Below are 19,920 nucleotides of genomic sequence, written 5' to 3'. Positions count from 1 at the left end.
GGTGGACTCCAGGCTCAGAGAAGCCCTAGGAAACAGGACAGGCTCTTGGTTTCCCACAAATTGCAGGCCCAGGCCTGCCTCTTACTTGATCTCCTTCTCAATCTGCTGTTGCTCCCGCATCATTTTGCCCAGCTCCTTCTTCTTCTCCTTCAGCTCATCCTCTACCTTGTCCATACGCTTCTTGTCCTTCTCTATTTCCTTGTTCTTAGAGGCCAGTTCCTTATTGAGCTTCTCGATTTCCACTTCATTATGATAAAGCTTAAAGAGTTGCAGCTGTACCTGAGCTCGTACCACCTCATCCTTCAGGCGCTGGTAGCGGTCAGCCTATTTAAATAGGGGTACAGAGGCAGGGGTTGCATCAGTAAGCCACTAGCTCCCCATCCTTGCCCTCAGGGCCCAGAGGTAGCCTGGCCACCTACCTCTTCTTTCTCTTGTTTGGCCTCCTTGCGTTCAGCCGCAATGTTTTTCTTACGATGGTAATTAAATTGTGTGTCCTCTTCAGCTTTCACCATTTCCTTCTTTCGTTTGTCATACTCCTGGGCCAGCTCTCCAGAGCGACTGATCTCTTCAAATAGAGCTGTCCTCTCTTTGGGGTTCTTCATTGCAATAGATTCCACAGCACCCTAGTAAAGGTGAAAACACTCTCCCCACTTAGACCCTAGCCAGCCCAGTTCCTCCTACATATTCCCACTCAGTCATTCAGAAGGTCCTCCCCTGCCAATGGATGCCGCATTTCACACTGGGCTCTGAGGACATATTCCTGGCTTTTTGAGGTGCGTGGAAAGCAGAAGAGACAGAAGCAAAGCCAACACCATGTATCATATGCAGTGACAGAAGTCATACAGTAAAGGACTAAATGATGCTGGGAGGTAGAAGTCTGGTAGGAATGTCTACATGGAAAGACTTCCCAAAGGTGACATCTAAGCCAAATTTGGAAGATGGGGAAGAACTAACCAAGAAAAGAGAGAGACGAGGTTATTTCATATAGAAGAAAAATTAATGTGCAAAGGCCTGCAGGCTGAAGAAAGCAGGTGAATTTGAGGAACTGTAAATGGTTTAATTAGGCTGGAGTACAGGATTGGAGGGTAAGTATTGACAGTTGAGGCTAGTGAGGTAGGCAAGAACCAAAGGACGGTGTTTACTGAATGATAGGAGTTTTGATTTCATGCTAAGGCAGTGTTTCTCAAACTATAGTGTGTATAATCATAACCTGGAGAGCTTCGTAAAACACACATCGCTGGGCTCCACCTCACAGTCTCTGAGTCTGTAGGTCTAGGATGAAGCCTGAGAATGTGCATTTCTAAGACGTCCCCAGCTGATGCTGATTTGGAGACTAGAAGGGCCAAACTGGAGTTCGGAAGCCTAGTGAGGAAGCTGCTACATTAGTTCAGGGCAGAGATGAAGCCAGAGATCAAGCAGGCCCAAGGGCTGGGAAAAAGCAGAGCCAATAATTGTTAAAAATGCCCACCTGGAAGACGAGGAAGTTACGAGCTTTGATGAGAATGCCCAACTTCTCTAATTCCTCACTGTACTCGTGTAGCTGAACCACTTTGTTATTGATCTTGTACTCAGAGGAACCCCCTACAAAACAATGCATGAGTTGGCCAAGGGTCAGGTCTCCAAGTCTAGCCACCTCCCAGGACCCAAGGAGAGCCTCACCCACCAACAATAACACGGGCAAAGATCCGGTCCTCAGCACCCTCCTCAGAGTAGACCATGCTGACAAAGGCCCGGTTGGCAGCTGGCTTGCCCACAGGAGCTCCGTGGATCAGATCCCTTAGGGTCTTTACTCGCAGGTTGCTGGTTTTTTCACCCAATACAAAGCTGATGGCATCCATGAGATTTGACTTACCTAAGGGAGGAGGAAACAAAGAAAAGGAGGGGAAGTCAGGAAGGAGAGAAGAAAAGGAATAAAGGTGACATTGAGAGGAGCAGAAATGTTCCCTAAGCACTCAGTTCTCAGACTTGTGGGAGGAGAAAATATTACTCTGCCCCCATAAAGACTGGGCCCAAGCAAAGCCCTGGGTCAAAAACTTAGAAAAATGGTCCCTCTGCAGTTATTACTTTAGCAGCTAAAAACCAGAACCCCATCTAAGGAAAATGTACATTTATAGATCACGTAGCTCTACAACCTTTAATGACATGGGAAAATGCCCACAAGAGGAAAAACAAGCAAGATACAAAACCTAATACACTTTGATCTTAACCAAGTTTAAAAAAAAAAAAAAAAGCTGAGGAGAGTTGTTTAACGGGTATATAGTGTTTCAGTTTTGCAAGCTGAAGTTCAGGAGATCGGTTGCACAACAATGTGAATACACTTAATAGCACTGAACTGCACACCTAAAAGTGGTGACAACAGTAAATTTTATGTTGTGTATTTTATCACAATTTTTTTAAAGGCATATTCCTATTGTGATACAATATGAAGGACACAGCAACATCTATGAAGTATCGTGCCAAAAATATTTAACCTGAATTTAAACAAGTCTTTAGACCCCTCTTTTGGTTAACAGGAAATAGAACAGTTAAAGGAACATGGTAACTAACATCATGAGGAAACCTAAGACAAACAGAATGTGGAATATTCTACAAGTCAACTGGCATGGGATTTTCAAAAAGTCAATGTCAAAAAAGCAGTACACAAACTCTCACTGGATTTTGGTTCAAAAAAAAAAAAAAAACACAAAAGAAAAAAACAAAAACAAAAGGACATTTTGGGGAGCAATCAGGGAAGCCTGAATATGAACTTGGATGATTGATGATATGAAGAAATAAAATTTCTTGGGTGTGATAATGGTATACTGGTAACTCAGAAGAATGGTTTTAGATGACTGCTGAATCTCTTAGGGATGAATGTCATTAAGTCTACAATTTACTTGCAAATGATTAGGCAAAACACCCGTATATGTTTGAAAATTTTCATAATAAAAACTTGGGGAGAGGGAAAGACACAGGAAAAAAAAATACATAAAAATGTAAATAGTTTAACAGTAGTCACTTCCGAAAAGGAAAGTAGGCAATAATCAGGTCAGGGAAGAGATAGTCTTTTTACTTATATCCTTTGGGATTTTAAAAATTTTATACCATATGCATTTATTAGCTATTCAAATAAATAAGTATAATTTTTAATATTAAGAGTGGTTATTTTTTCAATAAAGAAGTCACAGTTCTTACTTTTTTCAGTTTTGACTCAGAAAGAAAAATATTTTCAAAAATTTTAGACTGGGACTGGGGGTGGAGAACAGTTTAATTTCTATAAATTCTACCTCAAGATTCTCCCCAAACATGTTATGTGACAATGAACTGAGGACCTGATTTTCAACACCTATCTACTACTACACAGCTATAAGAATGGTAGCTGACCAAGGTCCTTCCGTGAAGGTGGTACAAGACAGAGAGTAAGAGCTTGGGCTCTAGTTCAATAGATCAGGTTGTAATCTTAAATTTCACTACTTCTTAGCTGACCTTCCATTCCCTCACCTGGGAAGGGTGAAAAAAACCGACTCCTGGGTAAAACATCTAAACAATGCTTGGCACATAGTTCTCTGCTGGAGTCGCAGGAGCACAAACCTCACCTGGGAAGGGTGAAAAAAACCGACTCCTGGGTAAAACATCTAAACAATGCTCAGCACATAGTTCTGTGCTGGAGTCACAAGAGCACAGGCTTTGACATGCACGGGTTCTGACCCTCACTCTGAGAATCAGTGTGTAAGTGATCACACTTCTTTGTGCCCCAGTCTCTTAAAATATAAAACATAGATCATGGAATCTCCCTCCTAAGGGCATTGTGAGAAATTTCAATGTAAAAGGTCCCAATAAATAAAGTACTCAACAACACGCGGTAGGCGCTCAATACAAGGCAGTCCTATTATAACAACAGGACTGGACTCAGCAATGTCTCCCCCATCACAACAGGACTAGCACAACATGCAAACCAGGAGTCAGGTTTTTAGACACCCATTTCCAATCTTTGGGCTTCTCCCATGCTCTCCAGGGACAGTAATAACATCTCCCAACCAAAGGCCTTCCTACTCACAATTATTCAATATTATAAACATTTTTATAATATGTATTATGAGCTGAACACTCATAGGCCAGTGATGAAGACACAAAACCATACACCAGGAATACAAATCAGGAGAAAATAAATGTTAATGTGTAGCAAGTGTCTATTGTGTGCCAGAGAAGAGCAATTCATTGAGGGGAATCAAGGAATGCCTTGTGGAGGTGGGCATTGAAGAATGGGGGTAAGTGGAGTAGTGAGACCAAGGGACTTTTTGGAACAGCTTAGGTATACAAATTTACCCATGTTGGGGGAACCAAATGCCAAGAGGTGCATCCTGCCTTTTTCCACAACGCCAAAATCCTAAGGAAGTGGAGTGGAACCCCAAGCAATTAGCCCTCTAGGCCAGTGATTCTCGAGAAGTTGGGAGGGAGAGTGATTTTGCACCCCCACCCAGGGGACATTTAGCAATATCTGGAGACATTTTTGGTTGTCACACTTGGGGGATGGGGGTGCTTTCACCTAGTGGTTAGAAGCCAAGGATGCCACTAAACATCCTACAATGCTCAGGACCAACCCCACAGCAAAGAATTAGCTCGCTGGCAATGTCAATAGTGACGCTGTTGAGAGCCAAACATTGGCAAGACTCCAAGCAAGGCCCTCAGTTAGAGATACTTCAAAAAAGGAAGTCACCTCACGTTAGGAAATGATTTAGCTGGAACAACTACAGGGTGGAGAAGTACAGCAGGATTCCAACAAACCGTCGACGGGGTTAGATGGCTGGAATCGATGGTGTCATTTAGATAGGAAGTTAAGATGTAACACTGAGGCCTGACCTGGCCAGTCATTTTTTTCCCCCACTTCAATTGGAATAACTGACATAATGTTATCTGAGTTCCACGTGTACAATATAATGATTCCATATCTACATATATTACAAAATGATCACAATAAGTTTAGTTAACACCCATCACCTCACAAAACTCCAATTTTCTTTCTTGTGATGAGAACTTTTAAGATCTATTCTTAGCAACTTTTAAATATACAATACAGTATTGTTAGCTACTGCCTACTCTTTCAATTGTTAACTACTGACACCACCCAAATCACTCTACCGCATCAACCTGTCTCACTTCCTGCACAGCACTTATTAAGTTCGAAAATTATCTTATTCGCTCCTTCTTGATTATCGTCTTTCCCCTCTGGATTGTAAGTTCCCTGGGAGCAAGGCTTATTCTATTCTCCGCCGTTTCCACAGCACCTTGAAAAACTCCTTATAAATCAGTAAGCACCCAATAAATTTGGCGAGCAAATAAGTTCTGATTTTTAACCGTTTCAGTGCTAGCATAAGGACGAGTTCGAGGCATCTCCCCCTCTGGGATGGGAATTGGTGGGGATGGAGAGGTGAGACCACAAGCACTCTGGAGATTAGAGCGCTGGGTGTCATATTCAAAATTGCCCGCCTCCAAAAGAGTATAAAAAGAAATTGGAGCGTACCAATGTGAGGCGGGACGGATTAAGTGGGACTGGAGGTCACGGGAGGGCAACCAGCGGTCCCACATCTCCAGAGGGTTCATACAAGGCGGGGAATCGAGCTGGCAGCGGACTCTGTACCGCCACTTTTGGCGGGAGGGGGCAGAGCTGGGTTGGGGGCAGAGCCGGGCGCGTACCACTCAGGCTGCAGCTGGGGTCGCGCTAAGAGCAGGCAACTGACATCTGGGGAAGAGGTTCAAGTCAGAGCCCTCCAGCGGGGAAAGCAGGTTTGGACCGAACCCCCTAACGAGGGGCAGGGAACCTGTTCTAGTTCGCGACATTCCGGGTGCCAAGGGTTAGGGTGCAGTACGCCGCCGGATAGGGGTCCTGGGTGGGACGTGCCCAGGGCCGCAGCCGGGTTTATCTCACCAGAGCCATTGGGTCCAATGATGGCGGTGAACCTCTGAAATGGTCCGATTATCTGTCGACCCTTGTACGACTTAAAGTTCTCAATCTCAATTAGTTTCAGGAAACCCATGACGGCAGCGGCGCCGGCGGCGGTACGAATGGCCGCGCCGTACGCCGGGAACTGGAGTAGCCTGCGCGGGAAACACCGCAGTGCAGGCCGGGCGGATAGCAAACCTCGCGAGAATAAATCCAGGCCAAACGGGATTTCCGGCTTCCGGCGTGGGCGGGTACCGAGGGCAGGGTCTTAAGGCTGGCGTGAAAGCTTTGTTGACCATTTGCCAGCGCGCGAGTTTACGACTAGCATTTGGGTCCCTCCCTCCTTTCTTGTTGCTTGGCAACACAGGCCGCTGCAGCTACCGACCAAATCGCAAAGATAGCTTAGCTGTTCCTGGAGGACTGAGAAGATTTTGAGATCCCAGGAAACAGACAAGATCAGAGCTCACGCTTGCTGAGACGAGTCAGAACTCACAGTACGGTTATGCCCTCCGGGGCAGGAGGAAGGTGGGAGATCGGATGTGTTTTTAGCCTGGCTGGTTAGAAGGTTCAAACAAGAACAGGATCGGGAATTGGAAGGACCCCAGGGGGCGAAGGGCTGTACGGGAAGGAGTAGCCAGCGGGAGGATTCGGTGTTAGATGAGCTTAGACCTTGCTGTGGGTGGAGGCGGAGTGGGGTGAAGTTAAAGGTGGAATGGAGTGTGAAGAGGGATGAGATGTGAAGGGAGATGAGGGTACGCTGGAGCCACAGGGGTACGGACTGGGGAAAGCTATGGCCAGATGTTCTGCCTCTATCCTCTGCCTCCCTCCTGTTCCTCCGAGTTCAGAAGCTGACGCCGGAGCCCAAGAAGTGGACCTGAGCCATTTGTTGGCCACTTTAATCGAGACCCCAACTAGGAGCTTCAAACTTGGGACTCCTTGCTGAAAAAGGTATTTTGTGTGAACCCGTGGGAGTCAGGGTCCCCAAGCCAGTGTTCTCCATCTCTAACCTTTATTCTTCTTCCCTTCTCCCCAATTCCTCTCTCTCTCTTTATGCTTCACTCCCATCCCGTTTCCTTCTCTCCATACCCCCTCTGCCCCATCCCCTTGCTTCCCCCCTTCCTCTTTGCTCTCTGCTATCTGTCCTCCACCCCTATTAACCGCCCTGTTGCCCTCCTTCCTCTTTCCTTCTCTGCCCCTCATCTCTGCCCTCTCTGTCCCTTTCCCCTCTCTGTTCCCAATCTTTTATATCCCTCTCCACAATCCCTTCATCCCCCTATTACCTTATACCTATCATTACTAAGGCCATGGCCTTAGCAGTCCAAGAAGCTTAAAATGTCTGTGGAATCTTCCCCTTCAGTGACCATATATTGTGGTGAGAGATGGAATGAGCAAGCTGGAGTTGGTGCTTAGGCTTAGACATGGAAAGGGTCTGGCGGTTGCCATAGCCATTCCTGTAATTTTTTTAAAATGAGGTCCGGAGGCTGAGTAGAGTCTTAAAGTCTTAGGACAAGTCCAGGAAAGTGAAAAGGCTTGGTTGAGGGAACCTCGTAGAGGAACCATAAATGAACTTGGAGAAACAGTTGCCATGAGACTGAAGGGATAAAATGACCAAAGGGCAGCAATCTGACAGAAAATGGAGCTTAGGGGAAAAAGTCAAATTGAATCTCTACCTCTCATACCATATACAAAATGCAATTCCAAAACGGTTAAAAACTTAGAAAGGCAAAACTTGAGAAATTTTAGACTATATGGGAGAATATCTTTATGATCTCAGGGGATTTCTTAAATAATAAAAAGTATTATCAAATAATAAGTGAAAAGACCAGCCACAAATTGGAGAGATTTGCCACATATAAACTAAGAAATGATTTGTGGATAGAATACATAAGGAACTCCTAAAATTAATAAGAAAAGGGCAAACGACCCGATCTTTAAAAAAAATGAACAAAAAATATGAATGGGCACTTCAGAGAAGAGGAAACAAAACTAGCCAAACCACACATGAAAAGATGTGCAACCTCGTTAGCAGTAAGGAAAATTCCAATTAAAATTGATAATTATAATTTCATACCCACAGATGGGTAAAAATTAAAAAGTCTGCAATACCAAGTGTTGGTGAAGATGTGGGGTGCTGGAGTTTTTATACACTGTAGTAAAGGTGTAAATTGGTACAATGTCATTGGAAAAAACAAGTTAGCATTATCTTGTCAAGTTAAACATGCTCTAAGTGCTAGGATCCAGCACTTCCATGCCTGGGTATATGCTAAAGAAACTTTCCCACCTGTATATGTGTCTCTTTTAACCTACAGGTTACTCCTCTCTCTTTTTCTCTTGCAATTAAAAAATAAATAAATTGTGTTGTTTCTGCCACAGAGTCCTAGTCTCTCTTGAACCCACTTCAAGCAGACGTTCATCTCCACAACTCAACCAAAACTCTACTTGTCATGGTCATCAGCAGCCCTCGTGTCACTGAATCAATCAGTTCTCACTCCTTCCCTTAACCCATCATCAGTTTCTCACTCTCTCCTCCCTTCACTTGGCTTCTTTGACCCCACACTCCCGGTTTTTCTCCCACCTCACTGACCATTCCTCCTTAGCCTACAGTGCTGGCTCCACCTCTCCCTGTCTCCTCTGGGACATTCTTAGCCATCTACTCTCACTCCCTTAGAGGTCTCTTACGGCCTTATAGCTTTAAATTCCTTTGTATCAGTCAGGATAGGCTAAGTTATGCTGAGATTACAAACAACCCCCAATCTCAGCAGCTGATAAAAACAAACATTTATTTCTCACTCCTGCTTCTTGTCCATTGTGGGCTGGCTGTATCTCTGCTCTGTGTCATCATTCCAGGACCCAGGCTGAAGGAATAGCTCTTACCTGGGATATTGCCAGTCTCAGAACAGAGACTGAAGAGAAAAAGTGGTTATCGCCTGGTAGCTCTTGGTTCTGCTTGGCAATGATACATGTCAATTTTCACACTGGAAAAGGCAAAGCAAATCACAAGGCTAACCTTGAGGGCCGTGAGATAAGGATGTATTATCCTTCTATGTCCAAATCCTTCAAGTTACTCTTGATACTGCTTTCACACTGCACTTCCAATCCACCAGAAAGTGCTGTCTGCTCTGCCTTCAAAATAGATCCAGAATCTGACCACTTCTCTCCACTGCTGCTATTACCCACCTGGTGTGAGTCACCATCATCTCTTGCCTAGACAACTGCTCTGGCCTTCTGACTGGTCCCCTGGCTTCTAGTCTTGCCTCCATTACCCCATGTCTGTTCTCAACACAGCAACAAGAGTTGTCCTTTAAAAGTCAAAAGCAAAACACATCACTCCTAGTGCTCAAAACCCTCCAAAGGCTGCCGTTTCTCTCGGAGTAAAAGCCACAGCCTTTACAATGATCTGAAAATTCCCTCTCTAATGATATTTCCTACCTACCTCTGCTTCACTCACACACTGGCCTCCTGCTATTCCCTTGAATATGTGTTTCTCATGTCCATCTGAAGGCCCTTCCACTTGCTGTTCCCTCTGCCTGGAGTTCTCTTCCCTTAGATACCTGCATAGGTCACTCCCTCACCGTCAACTCTTCATTCAAATATTACCTTCTTAGTTCTGCCCCCCTTGACGTCCATATTTAAAATTGCAGCACCCCCCATTTCCTTGGCACTTTCATTTCCCCTTATCCTGCACTATATTTTTTCCCATAGCACTTATCATCTTACGAACTATTTAATGTACTCTTTATTGTATTGTATGTCTGCCCCTACTAGAAAATAACCTCCACAGGAACTCAGATTTGTATCACTTACGCTCCTTGGTGACTCCCAATGCCTAAAAGTGTCTGTCAGTAGGCACTCCACAAACATTTGTTAAATGATAGAGTGAATGTGAATGAGAGAAGCAAGATGTAGAATAATACATACTTCATGATAATTTATAAAGTTCCAAGACAAGAAAATATTTTAAAATATTGTCAGGGAATGATACACCTAGTATTTAATGCTTATTAGTAAGGGAGTGGTAACATTTTGGAAAATGGTTATGTTTCAGGGTAAGGATGAGGGAGAAGAGATACAAGGTACTTAGTATCGATCATGTTCTATTTCTTAAGTTGGAACGTTGGTTCAAAGGTCTCTATTTTATCATGCTTCCTAACTTACATATGGGTTATATAAATATATTTTATCCTGTATATATCTGATATTTTGGTTACATAATGGTTTTTTTTTTAAAAGGTGAGAACTAGCTATAGGAGGAGTTGGGGAATGGTATTCCAAACAAAAGAACAGCTGTGAACAAAGGCCCTGAGGTGAGAGCAGTTGTTTTATTGGAGGACTGATACCAGTGCACCTGTAGCACTGTCAGCAAGGGAGCTGGTGGTGTACGATGGACTGGAGAGGTGTGCAGGAACTGGGTCTCGAAAGCGCTCAGGAGTTTGGATCTGATTCTAAGTGCAGTGGGAAGACAGTGGAGGGTTTTAAGCTGGTGAGAGACATGATAAGATTTATGTTTGCACAAGTGCTTTTGGCTGTGGCCTTGGCTGGCTCACATGCCAAAAGTAGGCTTCCTAAAATACGAAAGAACACAGGCACATTAAAGCCCTCTAGCCTTTCATTTGATTAAAGAATAAAAACAAATAACAGGGAAGTGGTGGTGCCGTTTCTTAAAGCAAGGAAAACTGAATAAAGCATAATGTGAAAGGGAGGGTGTCGCAAAATTGAGACTTGGAAAGGTGAGCAGGGATCGGATCATGGAGACACCTTTATAAATCTAGCAGGTGGGGTTAGACTTTATCTTATAAACACTGGGAAGCCATTTGCTTAAAGCTGCTCTTTAGCCCTGGCTGGTGTGGCTCAGAGATGGGAGGGACACTGATTCTTCACTAAACTGAAAGGTCGCTGGTTCGATTCCTGGTCAGGGCACATGCCTGATTTGCGGTCCAGGTCCCCACTTGGGGGTGTGCGATAGGCAACTACACTTTTTATGTTTCTCTCCCTCTCTCTCTCTCTCTCTCCCTTCCCCTCTCGAAAAGTAAATAAATTCTTTTTTTAAAAGCTACTTTTTAAAGGTTTTAAGCCAGGGGGGCGGAGGGGGGCATTGTCAGATTAACTTTTAGAAGGATCTCTGGTAGCCAGTGCAGAGAAAGAAATAAGTAACACTGGAGCAAGGGAGGCCAGTGAAGCTCCTGGAAATATTGCCTGGCACCAGACTGTGAGGCCTGAATTAGGGTGGTGACAGCAGAGATGGAAGACACAAATATGAAATATAACAGGAAGCAACATCAGTAGGAATCAATAACTGGTGAAATACTCTGAGGACAAAGAAATGGGGATGGGGTATAACACTGATGGGCCATCCCACCTCACTTTTTCCAGATGTTTAACCGAAACCTGCCAGCAGATACCAAGAAGGTGTCAGCTATTGAGACTAAAAGAAATCGAGAAAAAGAGCGTCGGAAACGAATCTTTGATGTGCGGACTCGACTCATAGGGGTGAGTAGGCAGCAAGGACTTTCTTGGGACCCAGAGCCACCTCACTTTTGCACCCGAAGAGGTACATAGCAGTGCCTGTTACAGCCCGTCCCTGATCTGAGCACACCCTAGGGCTGGGAAGGAAGGGGGAGCGGGGAGAGGGTTGGGGCTGCAGGGCAAGAGATGGGGTGGAGGTGGGATTGACAGCCGACTCTTCTCCAGTCTGCTCTGGGCCAAGTGACGTGGTTCTTGAGAGACAAATAGCATGGAGCCAAAAGAAGTCTAAAAGATATTTGAGATGGCATATGCCTAACCTCTCTGGCGGGCTAGAGAAGAAACTGTTAACCAGGCTGAAGAACAGAGATGGGCGTGGCACTAATTCTTCACTAAACTGTATTCCCTTTTGCTCGATTTTGAAACATCTCAAATGAATGAATTATAATCAAAATAAAGAAAAAATATTGATAGTTTAAGAAAAAATAGATTGCTGGGTGGGGTAGCTAAAGGGAGAATGCAGCATGGGATTCTGGAAATGACCCCGTACTTTGCTCAAGGGCCAGGTCTGCTGTTTACTAGATGGGGGCTTTGGATGAGTTACAGGTCTTCTCTGAGCTCCAAGCTCCCCCTCAGTAAAATGAGGTTAAAGGAAATGTTGAGGGATTAACTTACGCTGGCAGCTCTGGAAGCCAGAGCATAGTGCCCGACACACGCAAGCAGTTGGCGGAGCATTTCCGAGGGCCGGCTCTGTGCCAAGCAGTGGGTTGTGCAGTAGGGATACAAAGCTAAGCCCGCGTCTCGGCCCTTACTGGGCTCACTGTCTGGTGGAGGAGATCACCAATAGAAGCAAACTTCAATAGTATGTGGACAGTGGGTCCTCGAGCCTGTGGGAGTAGCACCTGTCTGAAGGGTCAGAAAAGTGAAGCCTGAGCTTGAGGAATGAATAAGAGTTTCAGTAAAGAGGGGAGAAAGAGTGTTCCCAGTGGAAGGAGTGGCTGGAGCAAAAACTGTGTGAAGCAGCCTAAGATGTGGAGGGAACTGTAAGCACAGAGCCCCTGAGGGTGGGACAAGGGAAAAGGGTACTGAGGTGACGTTGGAGAACAAGGCAGAAGCTAGACCATGGAGGGGCTTACAAACCACGCTGAAATGGTGGGACATTATCCAGTAGGCATTGGGGATCTATAGGATTTTGAAGCAGAAATTCTGAGCAGTTGAAGGTCTGCAGCTGGGCTCCTACCATGATTCCGCACATTTCTTTGGGATCAGGTGGACATTGGAGCCCTGAACAGACAGGTGGAAGAGCAGAAGCTTCGGGAGGCAACAGAGCGGAGCAAGGAGGCAGCTTACGGTAAAAGCCCAAGGCCAGAGGCCTACCGAGGAGGGTAATGCAAGGAACTGGGTGGACTGAGATAGGGCAGCGCTGCCTCACAGCGGGGCCTGGGACCTGGGGTGTGGTGGAACAAACCCGATGGGCCTTGGGAGCAGAGGCCCTGCTGAGTGGGCTCTGTCCCTCCCATGGGGCCTTCTCCATGTCCCTGCCCAACACTCCCAGGTGCCAGCCAGATGCAGTATGACGTGATAGCCCAGATGCTAGACAAGGAAGAGGCAGAACGAAAACACCGGCTGGCCAAAACAGTCCAGGAGTTTCGGGAGCAGCAGCAGCTCAAGAATAGGCATGAATTTGACCTTTGGGATCCAGACCAACCCTGGAAGGGGTTGTTAGCCTGTCGCAGTGACAATGAGCCCCACTGCGGCCCTGCCAGCATGCAGTGCCTCTCTAGAGAGGACTTGGACAGGGCCACAGGCCTGAGAATGCAGCAGGACCAGTTCAGGCACAGCCTGGATAAGCAGGTGATGGAGCAACAGCAAGCCAGGGCTGAAGAAATGAGCACAGGTAAGCAGCTGGGCCCTCCAGGCTGAGACCTGAAGCCTGGCAGGGAGTTGTCCTGCATCAGGTACAGCACCCAGGAGACCAGAACTGTGGGGGGAGGTCCAACTACCCATACGGCTGCTGCTGAAAGGCTGATCAGAGCCAACCTCCCTGATTTCCTTCAGTAACTGACAGTGTAGCCACTGGTCCCCAATCAGCTGGGCATTCCATTAAGTGGAGGCAGCACAGTGAAAGACCTAATAGCTCTGCTATTTTCTAGCTGGTTGGGCAAATGAGTTTTCCTCTCTGTGCTTCAGTTTCCTCATCTTTAAAATGGGAGCGGTCATACCACATAGAGCTCATGAGAATGAAATGAGATTCTGTATGCGAAACACCATCTATAGCACTGGGTCTGTGGATGGTCTGGTGGTTTAGGATACACAAGTTTAGTGTCAGTGCAGCCCAGGGTTGAGGATTTGGAAGGTGAGAAAACTAACACCAAACTAAGGAACTGTGACTTTATCATATAGGCAGTGGATATTCTTTTAAGGGTTTTAAGTCAGTGCTCAATGAGCAGCAGCTACCATTACTATGACATTATCTATGACCACATCGTCCTCTTCCATTAGAGTAAGCCCTTTGAGGCAAGAACTCTTATCTATTCGCACTGCTCACCTTTCAGATCACTCTTATTATAGCATCCTGTTCTGTTGTACCACTTATTATAGATGTAACTAACTTTAAAAGTAATTGTGGAATGTTCCCCAAAATGTCACCTCCCTAAAGATGAACCATATTTCTCATTTGCACCCCTGCATTCCAGTTGCCTAGTACAGTGCCTGCCATTGTGTCAGGAGCTCCATAAATCATTGCTGAGGGATCAGTGGAAGACCAAAGTCAATAAGACAAGCACCCTTCCCTGTAGAAGCCCACTGAACTATGCCTTCGAGAGAATTAGTTTAGAGTTAGAGGAAAAGATACATGCAGAAGCCATTCATCAGCAAATATTTATGCTTTAACACTGTGTTAGGTACTCCGACAGGTACTGTGATAGAAGTACATTCAGAACGTGGAAGGAACATCAACATAGAAGTGGTAAATTCTTACAAGGAAAGGGAGGCAGGGTAGGGGGGTGGCGCAGGGTAGGGGGGTGGCACAGGTTAGCTGTCAGAAACCAATTTAGGAAAGTTGGAGACAATTTTGCCAGGATGGGGAGAGGGAACATGAAAGGGTCCTTCTCAGCAGAGGGGTAGCAAGAGGAAGAGCACCGGGACTGTGAATGGTTTGGGAGTCTTAAGATGCATACTTCAGTGTTAGTGAAGCCCAGGGTTGAGGAGTTGGAGGAAGAGAAATGAGCAAGAACCTTTTACACCAAAGTAAGGAATTGTGACTTTATTGTGTAGGCAGTGGGTAACCACTTAAGGGTTTTAAAAGCAGAGGAGTGACAAGACCATTTCAATACTCAGCAAATATTAAGCTCCCTACTTTGTGCCTGGCACAGTGAACAAAACAGAAAAATCCTCACTGTCATGGAGTTCACACTCTAATGGGGACTGAGAGACAATAAACAAAATAAAATAGTGAAATATATAAGGTGGTCAAGACAATCGCTAGGGAGAAAAATAACACACAATAGGCTATATGGGGACTTTTGAAGAGCATGCGTGGTTGCAATTTTGAAAAAGGAAAACCTCACTGAGGTAACATTTGAAAACAGATCTGAAGATGAGGGAGTGAGCAGCCCAGGTAGAGAAAATAGCTAGCGCAAAGGCCCTGAGGCAAGAGAGTGTGTCTGGAATGTTTGAGGAAAAGCAATGGAGCCAGAGTAGCTGCAGTGGAGTGAGGGAAAGAGCGGTACGAAGTGAGGTCAGAGAGGCGACAGGGACCGGATCAAGTTGGCCTTACAGGCTATAGTGAGGACTTCAGCTTTTACTCAGTGAGGTAGGAGCCACAGGAGGTTTTTGAGCATTGGAGTCACGTGATTTGTGCTTTTAACAGATAACTGTCAGCCAGCATGGAGGCTGGATTAGAGGGGGTTAGACTAGAGTCAAGGAGATCAAGTAGAAGACTATTGCAGCCAAGATGAGGAGGCTGACAGACAGCTATGTAGCTCTATGATCCTGAAGTTCCAGGGCCAGTCTGGGCTGCAGGGAGAGATCTGGGGCCAAGGTAGGAGGGGTGTGTGTGTGTGTGTGTGCAAATGAGTAGAATGCTAAAGCCCGGAACCTGGGAAACAGGTGAGCAAATAGTGCACTCTGTAAAAAAAAAAAGACCAAAGCTGTCTTATGAGCCACGACAACCCCGGTGACTCAAACAGGTCCTGGTACATAGTAGATGGAATGAGTAGAGGAAAAGGAGCCTATAATAAAGACTTAGAAGGGATCAAGGGAGGTAGGAAAAAAGATGCATAAAATACTAATAACAAAAGTAATAATAATAGCAAATCTTTATTGAGCACTTACTGTACACCAGATACTGTACTAGACTTTCTACCCTGTATGTAACTCATTTACTCATCACAACAGCCCTGTGGTGCAAGTGCTAGTATTATCCCCACTGTCAGCAGAGGAAACTGAAGAACAGAGATGCTAAGTAACTTGTTCAGAGTCACATAGCTAGTGGGTGATGGAAACGGGAAGTCAACGCAGGGAGGTTGGATGAAGAGCCTGTGCACGCGACCACTATGCCATACTAGCCTTTGCTCTGTCTCCATGTTAAAGTGGCACCTCAGAGGCCAAGAGAGGAATTTCAGAGAGGGAGTCGTCAATAATGTCAAATGCCCTGGGGCAGTTCAGACAGGAGCAGAGACATGTGTATTGGTTTGGAAATTAGGAGTAGATGGTGATTTTTATCAGAGCAGCAGGCGGGCATATGAGGAAGCAGAGCTGAGCACAGGGACAGCACTATGCTGAGTGAGAGTTCATGTAGTGATGGAAGGAGCATGGGCTGATTCCTCCAGAGACCTGGATTCAAATGCCAACCTACTTGCCAACTGTGTAACTGGGTATTTTTACTTAACTTCTGGCCTCTCTGTGTCCCCATCTGAAAAATAGGGCTGATCCTTTCCTCTCTGGGTTGCTGTGAAGAGTGAAACAAAACAGCGCACCCCTATTCTCTATTTTCTCTACCCGCCCATCCCCAGCCTCCCCACCCCCCATCTCTGAAGTCCATGTCAAAGTGCCTCTTCAAAACCAAGCCTTTAGCCTGTGCTCCAGACCCCATTGTCCCTGCCCCAGCTCCCAGGCTGTGCTCCCTCAGATATCCCCTTCCCTGTGTTCTCAGCACTTCCCCTTCCATGCAGGCTGTAACCAGGCTTACTTCAAAACCATCTTAAAGAAACAAAAGCCTCCCTCCACCCTGTGATTCCTCTAGAAGCTGAGTTAGCCATCTGCCTTTACAACCATACCTTTTGAAAAATCTGCTTCCACTTGTTGGCTCTTCTTCCTAACTTTCCAGTCACACCTCAACCCCCTCAGATCTCATTTCTCCCTGTACAACTTCACTGCCACTACTCTTACTAAAATCACCAAGGCCCTTGGTGTTATTGGGTCCAAGTGGCTCAATTTGCTCTTTTCTCCTTGACTGGATCTTTCTTGCAACACTTGACTCTGGTTACATCTTCCTTCTTGAACCTCTCTTCCTTGGCTTCTGTGACAGCACATTCTGCTCATAGCTCTCTGACCATCCTTCTCTGTCTGCCTTTTGTGGGCTCCTCCTCCTTCTACTCCTTCCTTCTTAAGACTGTCCCTAACACACTGCTCTCCCTACCTTGCATACTTACCTTAAGTGTCCTCATCTCTCATTCTGGTTTCAGCTACCATGCCATCACTTCTGTCCTCTACCTGTAGAATCAGATATCCAGATGGCTGCTGACCACCTCCAACTCAGCTTCCTAAACAGAATTCATTGGTACCCCTTAACCTGCTCTTCATTCTGCATCTTCCATTTCTGGTGGTGGCCACACCATGTACCCAGTCATCTAAGCCTGCACCCTGAGAAGCACCTCTGGTCTTTTCTCCCTTACTTCCTTATCCAAGTACTGTTGATGTAACCTCTTATATATTTCCCCTCTATCCTTTTCATCACTGGTCTAGTTTGAATCCTCCTGATTGGCCTGATGCTAGCCTCCAAGATGGTGTCCCTATCTCCATGGTCTCCCACCACAAGGAGCTTTCTAAAATGCAAATCTAACCCTATTACCTCCTTGCTTAAAATCCTCCCATGTTCCCACTATGTCTGGTCAAGTTTCTGGCCCTTAGTCTGGCCCCTGAAGAACTCCAGCCACTTGCATTTTATGTTCCACAGTAGGTACTCAATAAATCTGACCTAGGTGCTAGCACATGATAGTGGATAAACCAGCCAAAAACCCTGCCTTCACAAAGGTTACCTTCTAGTGAGGAGCAAAACAGACAAAACAATTTTAAATGTGGAGTATATTGGATGGTTACAAATGAGAGAGAAAAATCAGGGAAGGGAAATGAATGTTGGAGACAGGCAGGTTGCTATTTTAGATAGGAGAGAAAGGGAAGGCCTTACTAAAGCAATAACATTTGAGCAAAGACCTGAGGGAAGCCAGAAAGCTGAGTCAAGAGTAACATTTATTGCAAATCCACGAGGCAGGAGTGTCTGGCATGTTCTAGAAACAGCAAGACCAGTGTGGCTAGATTAAAAGTGTCAGCACCTTTGCTCACGTTATGCCCGTGGCCTGTAATGCTCCTTTGCTCTTTCTGCCTATATGCAACATACATTTCAAGCATCACCTCCTCCTGGAAGCCTGCTTTCACTCACATCCAAAACTCTCATAATGCCTTGTATCATTGACCTTACCACATTGTGGTATGACGGTCTATGTTTGATCCATCCCCCCATTAGACAGGGAGCTTTCTCAGGAAAGGATCTAATTCTGTGTCCTCAGAACCCAATACATGGCTTTCAGACTGAGGCTCAGAGAGATGGAATTATTTCCCCAAGGTCATACAGCTCAGAAGCAACAGAGCTGGCATTGGGATCCAGGCCCATTGGAGGCATCTTTCAATTAGGCACCTGAGAAATCCTTGTTACTGCCACTTGGGTTATCCTTAGCCCTACAGAGTAGCTCTTTCCACATCCCTACATTAGGATATTACCCCCACTCCAAAACATACACACACACACCAACAATACTTATTGAATAATGGCTGAATTAGTGAACCAGGAATGGAGTACAGTGCCCTGCCCATTTCTCTGTGTAGATGAGCTCAGAGACAAGCTGCGCCTAGCTGTGGACACACGGGCCGCCCAGCTGGCCAAGCTGGAGGAGTCCTGTCGCATAGCCATGAGGTGTGCCATGGCCAACGCCAACAAAGTACAGGTAGGCCTGAGCCATCCAGTGTTCTGGGCTCCCCCTAACCCCCTGAACAAAGTCCGGGGGAACCTTAGCCACATCTTTCCTCTTACAGTACTTCTCGAATCAACTCTAGCCTCTCATCTACCTGAGGACTTCCCCATTTACTCAGCGGCCCTCTTAGGGTAGAAGATGGCATTCCCCACCTCCAGACTGAGGATGACTTGAGACCAGAACACTACCCTCCCTTCCCCAGCTGCTCAATCTAAGGGTTTCCAGAGGCAGGGAAGTTCCCTATCTATTCCACCCCTCCCCCACCTTAGGTCATTCAAAGGCCATGCAGTATCTCTTCCTTCTATCCCTAGGATGGAGGAGAGTAGGGCCATGTCTCCCCTCCCCTGTGACAGAGGGTTCCCTGAGGTTGGGCACCCAAATGCTCACATTCAGGGATCCCAACAGGCAGCTGAGCAGGCTGAGCGAAAGCACCACGAGCATCGGCATGAACAGGAGTCCAACTTCAAGGAGTTCCGGAACCAGATCAAGAGTGGCCTACTGACTGAGAAACCCCAGGTCACCCAACACTCTAAGGCTCCTTCCCAGGTCCTACCCCATTCCCAGAAGGGCATGACTCCAGGGCCCCAAACCGCCGTGAAGGAATTCCAGGAGGTGCAACATCGTGAAAAGGAGGCACAGAGCAAGGCTGAAAAAGCACTGGATGCCCAATGGGAAAGCCAGACCTTTCACCTGGCCCAAGCAGCCATAGAGCTAGAAGAGCAGGAGAAAGATCTGTGTGCTCAATTCCAGAGGGGGCTTGGTTCCTTCAACCAGCAGCTGTCTGAGGAGCAACAAGCCCAGTGAGTTCTAAGGGTGGCAGCAGGGGTGACTGCCAAGGAGTGGGGAGGAATGGTGAGGGCCAGGGAGAGAGGGAAAACCCATCAGCTGAGGCCTCTGGACTTCTTTCACAGGCACAATTACCTGAATTCATTAATGTATACCAATCAACCGACAGCTGAATATTACCTACAGTTCAACACCAGCAGCCGCTGAGCTCAAGATGGTCATCTCTTCTCCCCTCCACTCCCACCAATTCACAGAAGCTAGGAGTCAGATAGAAAAATGACAGACCCCCTACCACAATCCATTCCTCGGAGGGAGATAGCTGAGCCAGTATCCCCACATTTGAGCCAAGGTAATAAAGCTGTTCACTGAAATCAATGACGTGTTGTAATAAGACACAAAGGTGTGAGGTAGTGCATTTCCTGTGCCACCCCTGGTATTTGTGCATCTGACCCTGTCAGTCTTCACCCATTCACCTTTCTTCCCTATGTCAGTCCCCCCAGCACA

General features: G+C 46.2%; 2 protein-coding genes across 6 annotated transcripts in view; one reads left to right on the top strand and one right to left on the bottom strand.

Annotated features, from left to right (window-relative positions):
- SMC1A (structural maintenance of chromosomes 1A) overlaps nt 1-6,070 on the bottom strand; it is a 32,762-nt gene extending 26,692 nt beyond the window's left edge. For 2 of the 3 annotated variants that reach the window (XM_090264416.1, XM_090264417.1), the window contains exons 1-5: nt 5,906-6,070; nt 1,664-1,852; nt 1,469-1,581; nt 420-623; nt 86-324 (exon numbers count right to left, since the gene is read on the bottom strand). In XM_090264416.1, the coding sequence (XP_090120542.1) occupies nt 86-324; nt 420-623; nt 1,469-1,581; nt 1,664-1,852; nt 5,906-6,014 (854 nt within the window). In that variant the 5' untranslated portion in view covers nt 6,015-6,070. The remainder of the gene's footprint in view (nt 1-85; nt 325-419; nt 624-1,468; nt 1,582-1,663; nt 1,853-5,905) is intronic. The other variant, XM_090264418.1, reaches the window with a different exon arrangement.
- A 117-nt stretch (nt 6,071-6,187) lies between these two features.
- Nucleotides 6,188-19,791, top strand: RIBC1 (RIB43A domain with coiled-coils 1). Of its 3 annotated transcripts, none has more exons than XM_090264480.1 (8): nt 6,190-6,414; nt 6,766-6,868; nt 11,291-11,407; nt 12,650-12,731; nt 12,936-13,277; nt 18,485-18,603; nt 19,036-19,430; nt 19,542-19,791. In XM_090264480.1, exons 3-8 carry the CDS (start codon nt 11,291-11,293, stop codon nt 19,621-19,623), a joined length of 1,137 nt encoding a protein of 378 aa, XP_090120606.1. In that variant the 5' UTR covers nt 6,190-6,414; nt 6,766-6,868; the 3' UTR covers nt 19,624-19,791. The 3 variants fall into 3 exon arrangements, with proteins under 3 accessions (XP_090120607.1, XP_090120606.1, XP_090120605.1); XM_090264479.1 differs by having other exon boundaries at nt 6,190-6,445; XM_090264481.1 differs by lacking the exons at nt 12,936-13,277; nt 19,542-19,791 and having other exon boundaries at nt 6,188-6,445; nt 19,036-19,434.
- The last annotated feature ends 129 nt before the right edge of the window (nt 19,792-19,920 follow it).

The sequence above is a fragment of the Furipterus horrens genome, unplaced genomic scaffold, assembly GCF_987537825.1.
Source record: "Furipterus horrens unplaced genomic scaffold, mFurHor1.1.pri manual_scaffold_17, whole genome shotgun sequence".
In the NCBI taxonomy this organism is placed as follows: domain Eukaryota; kingdom Metazoa; phylum Chordata; class Mammalia; order Chiroptera; family Furipteridae; genus Furipterus; species Furipterus horrens.
This window is presented reverse-complemented; position numbering and strand designations above follow the sequence as displayed.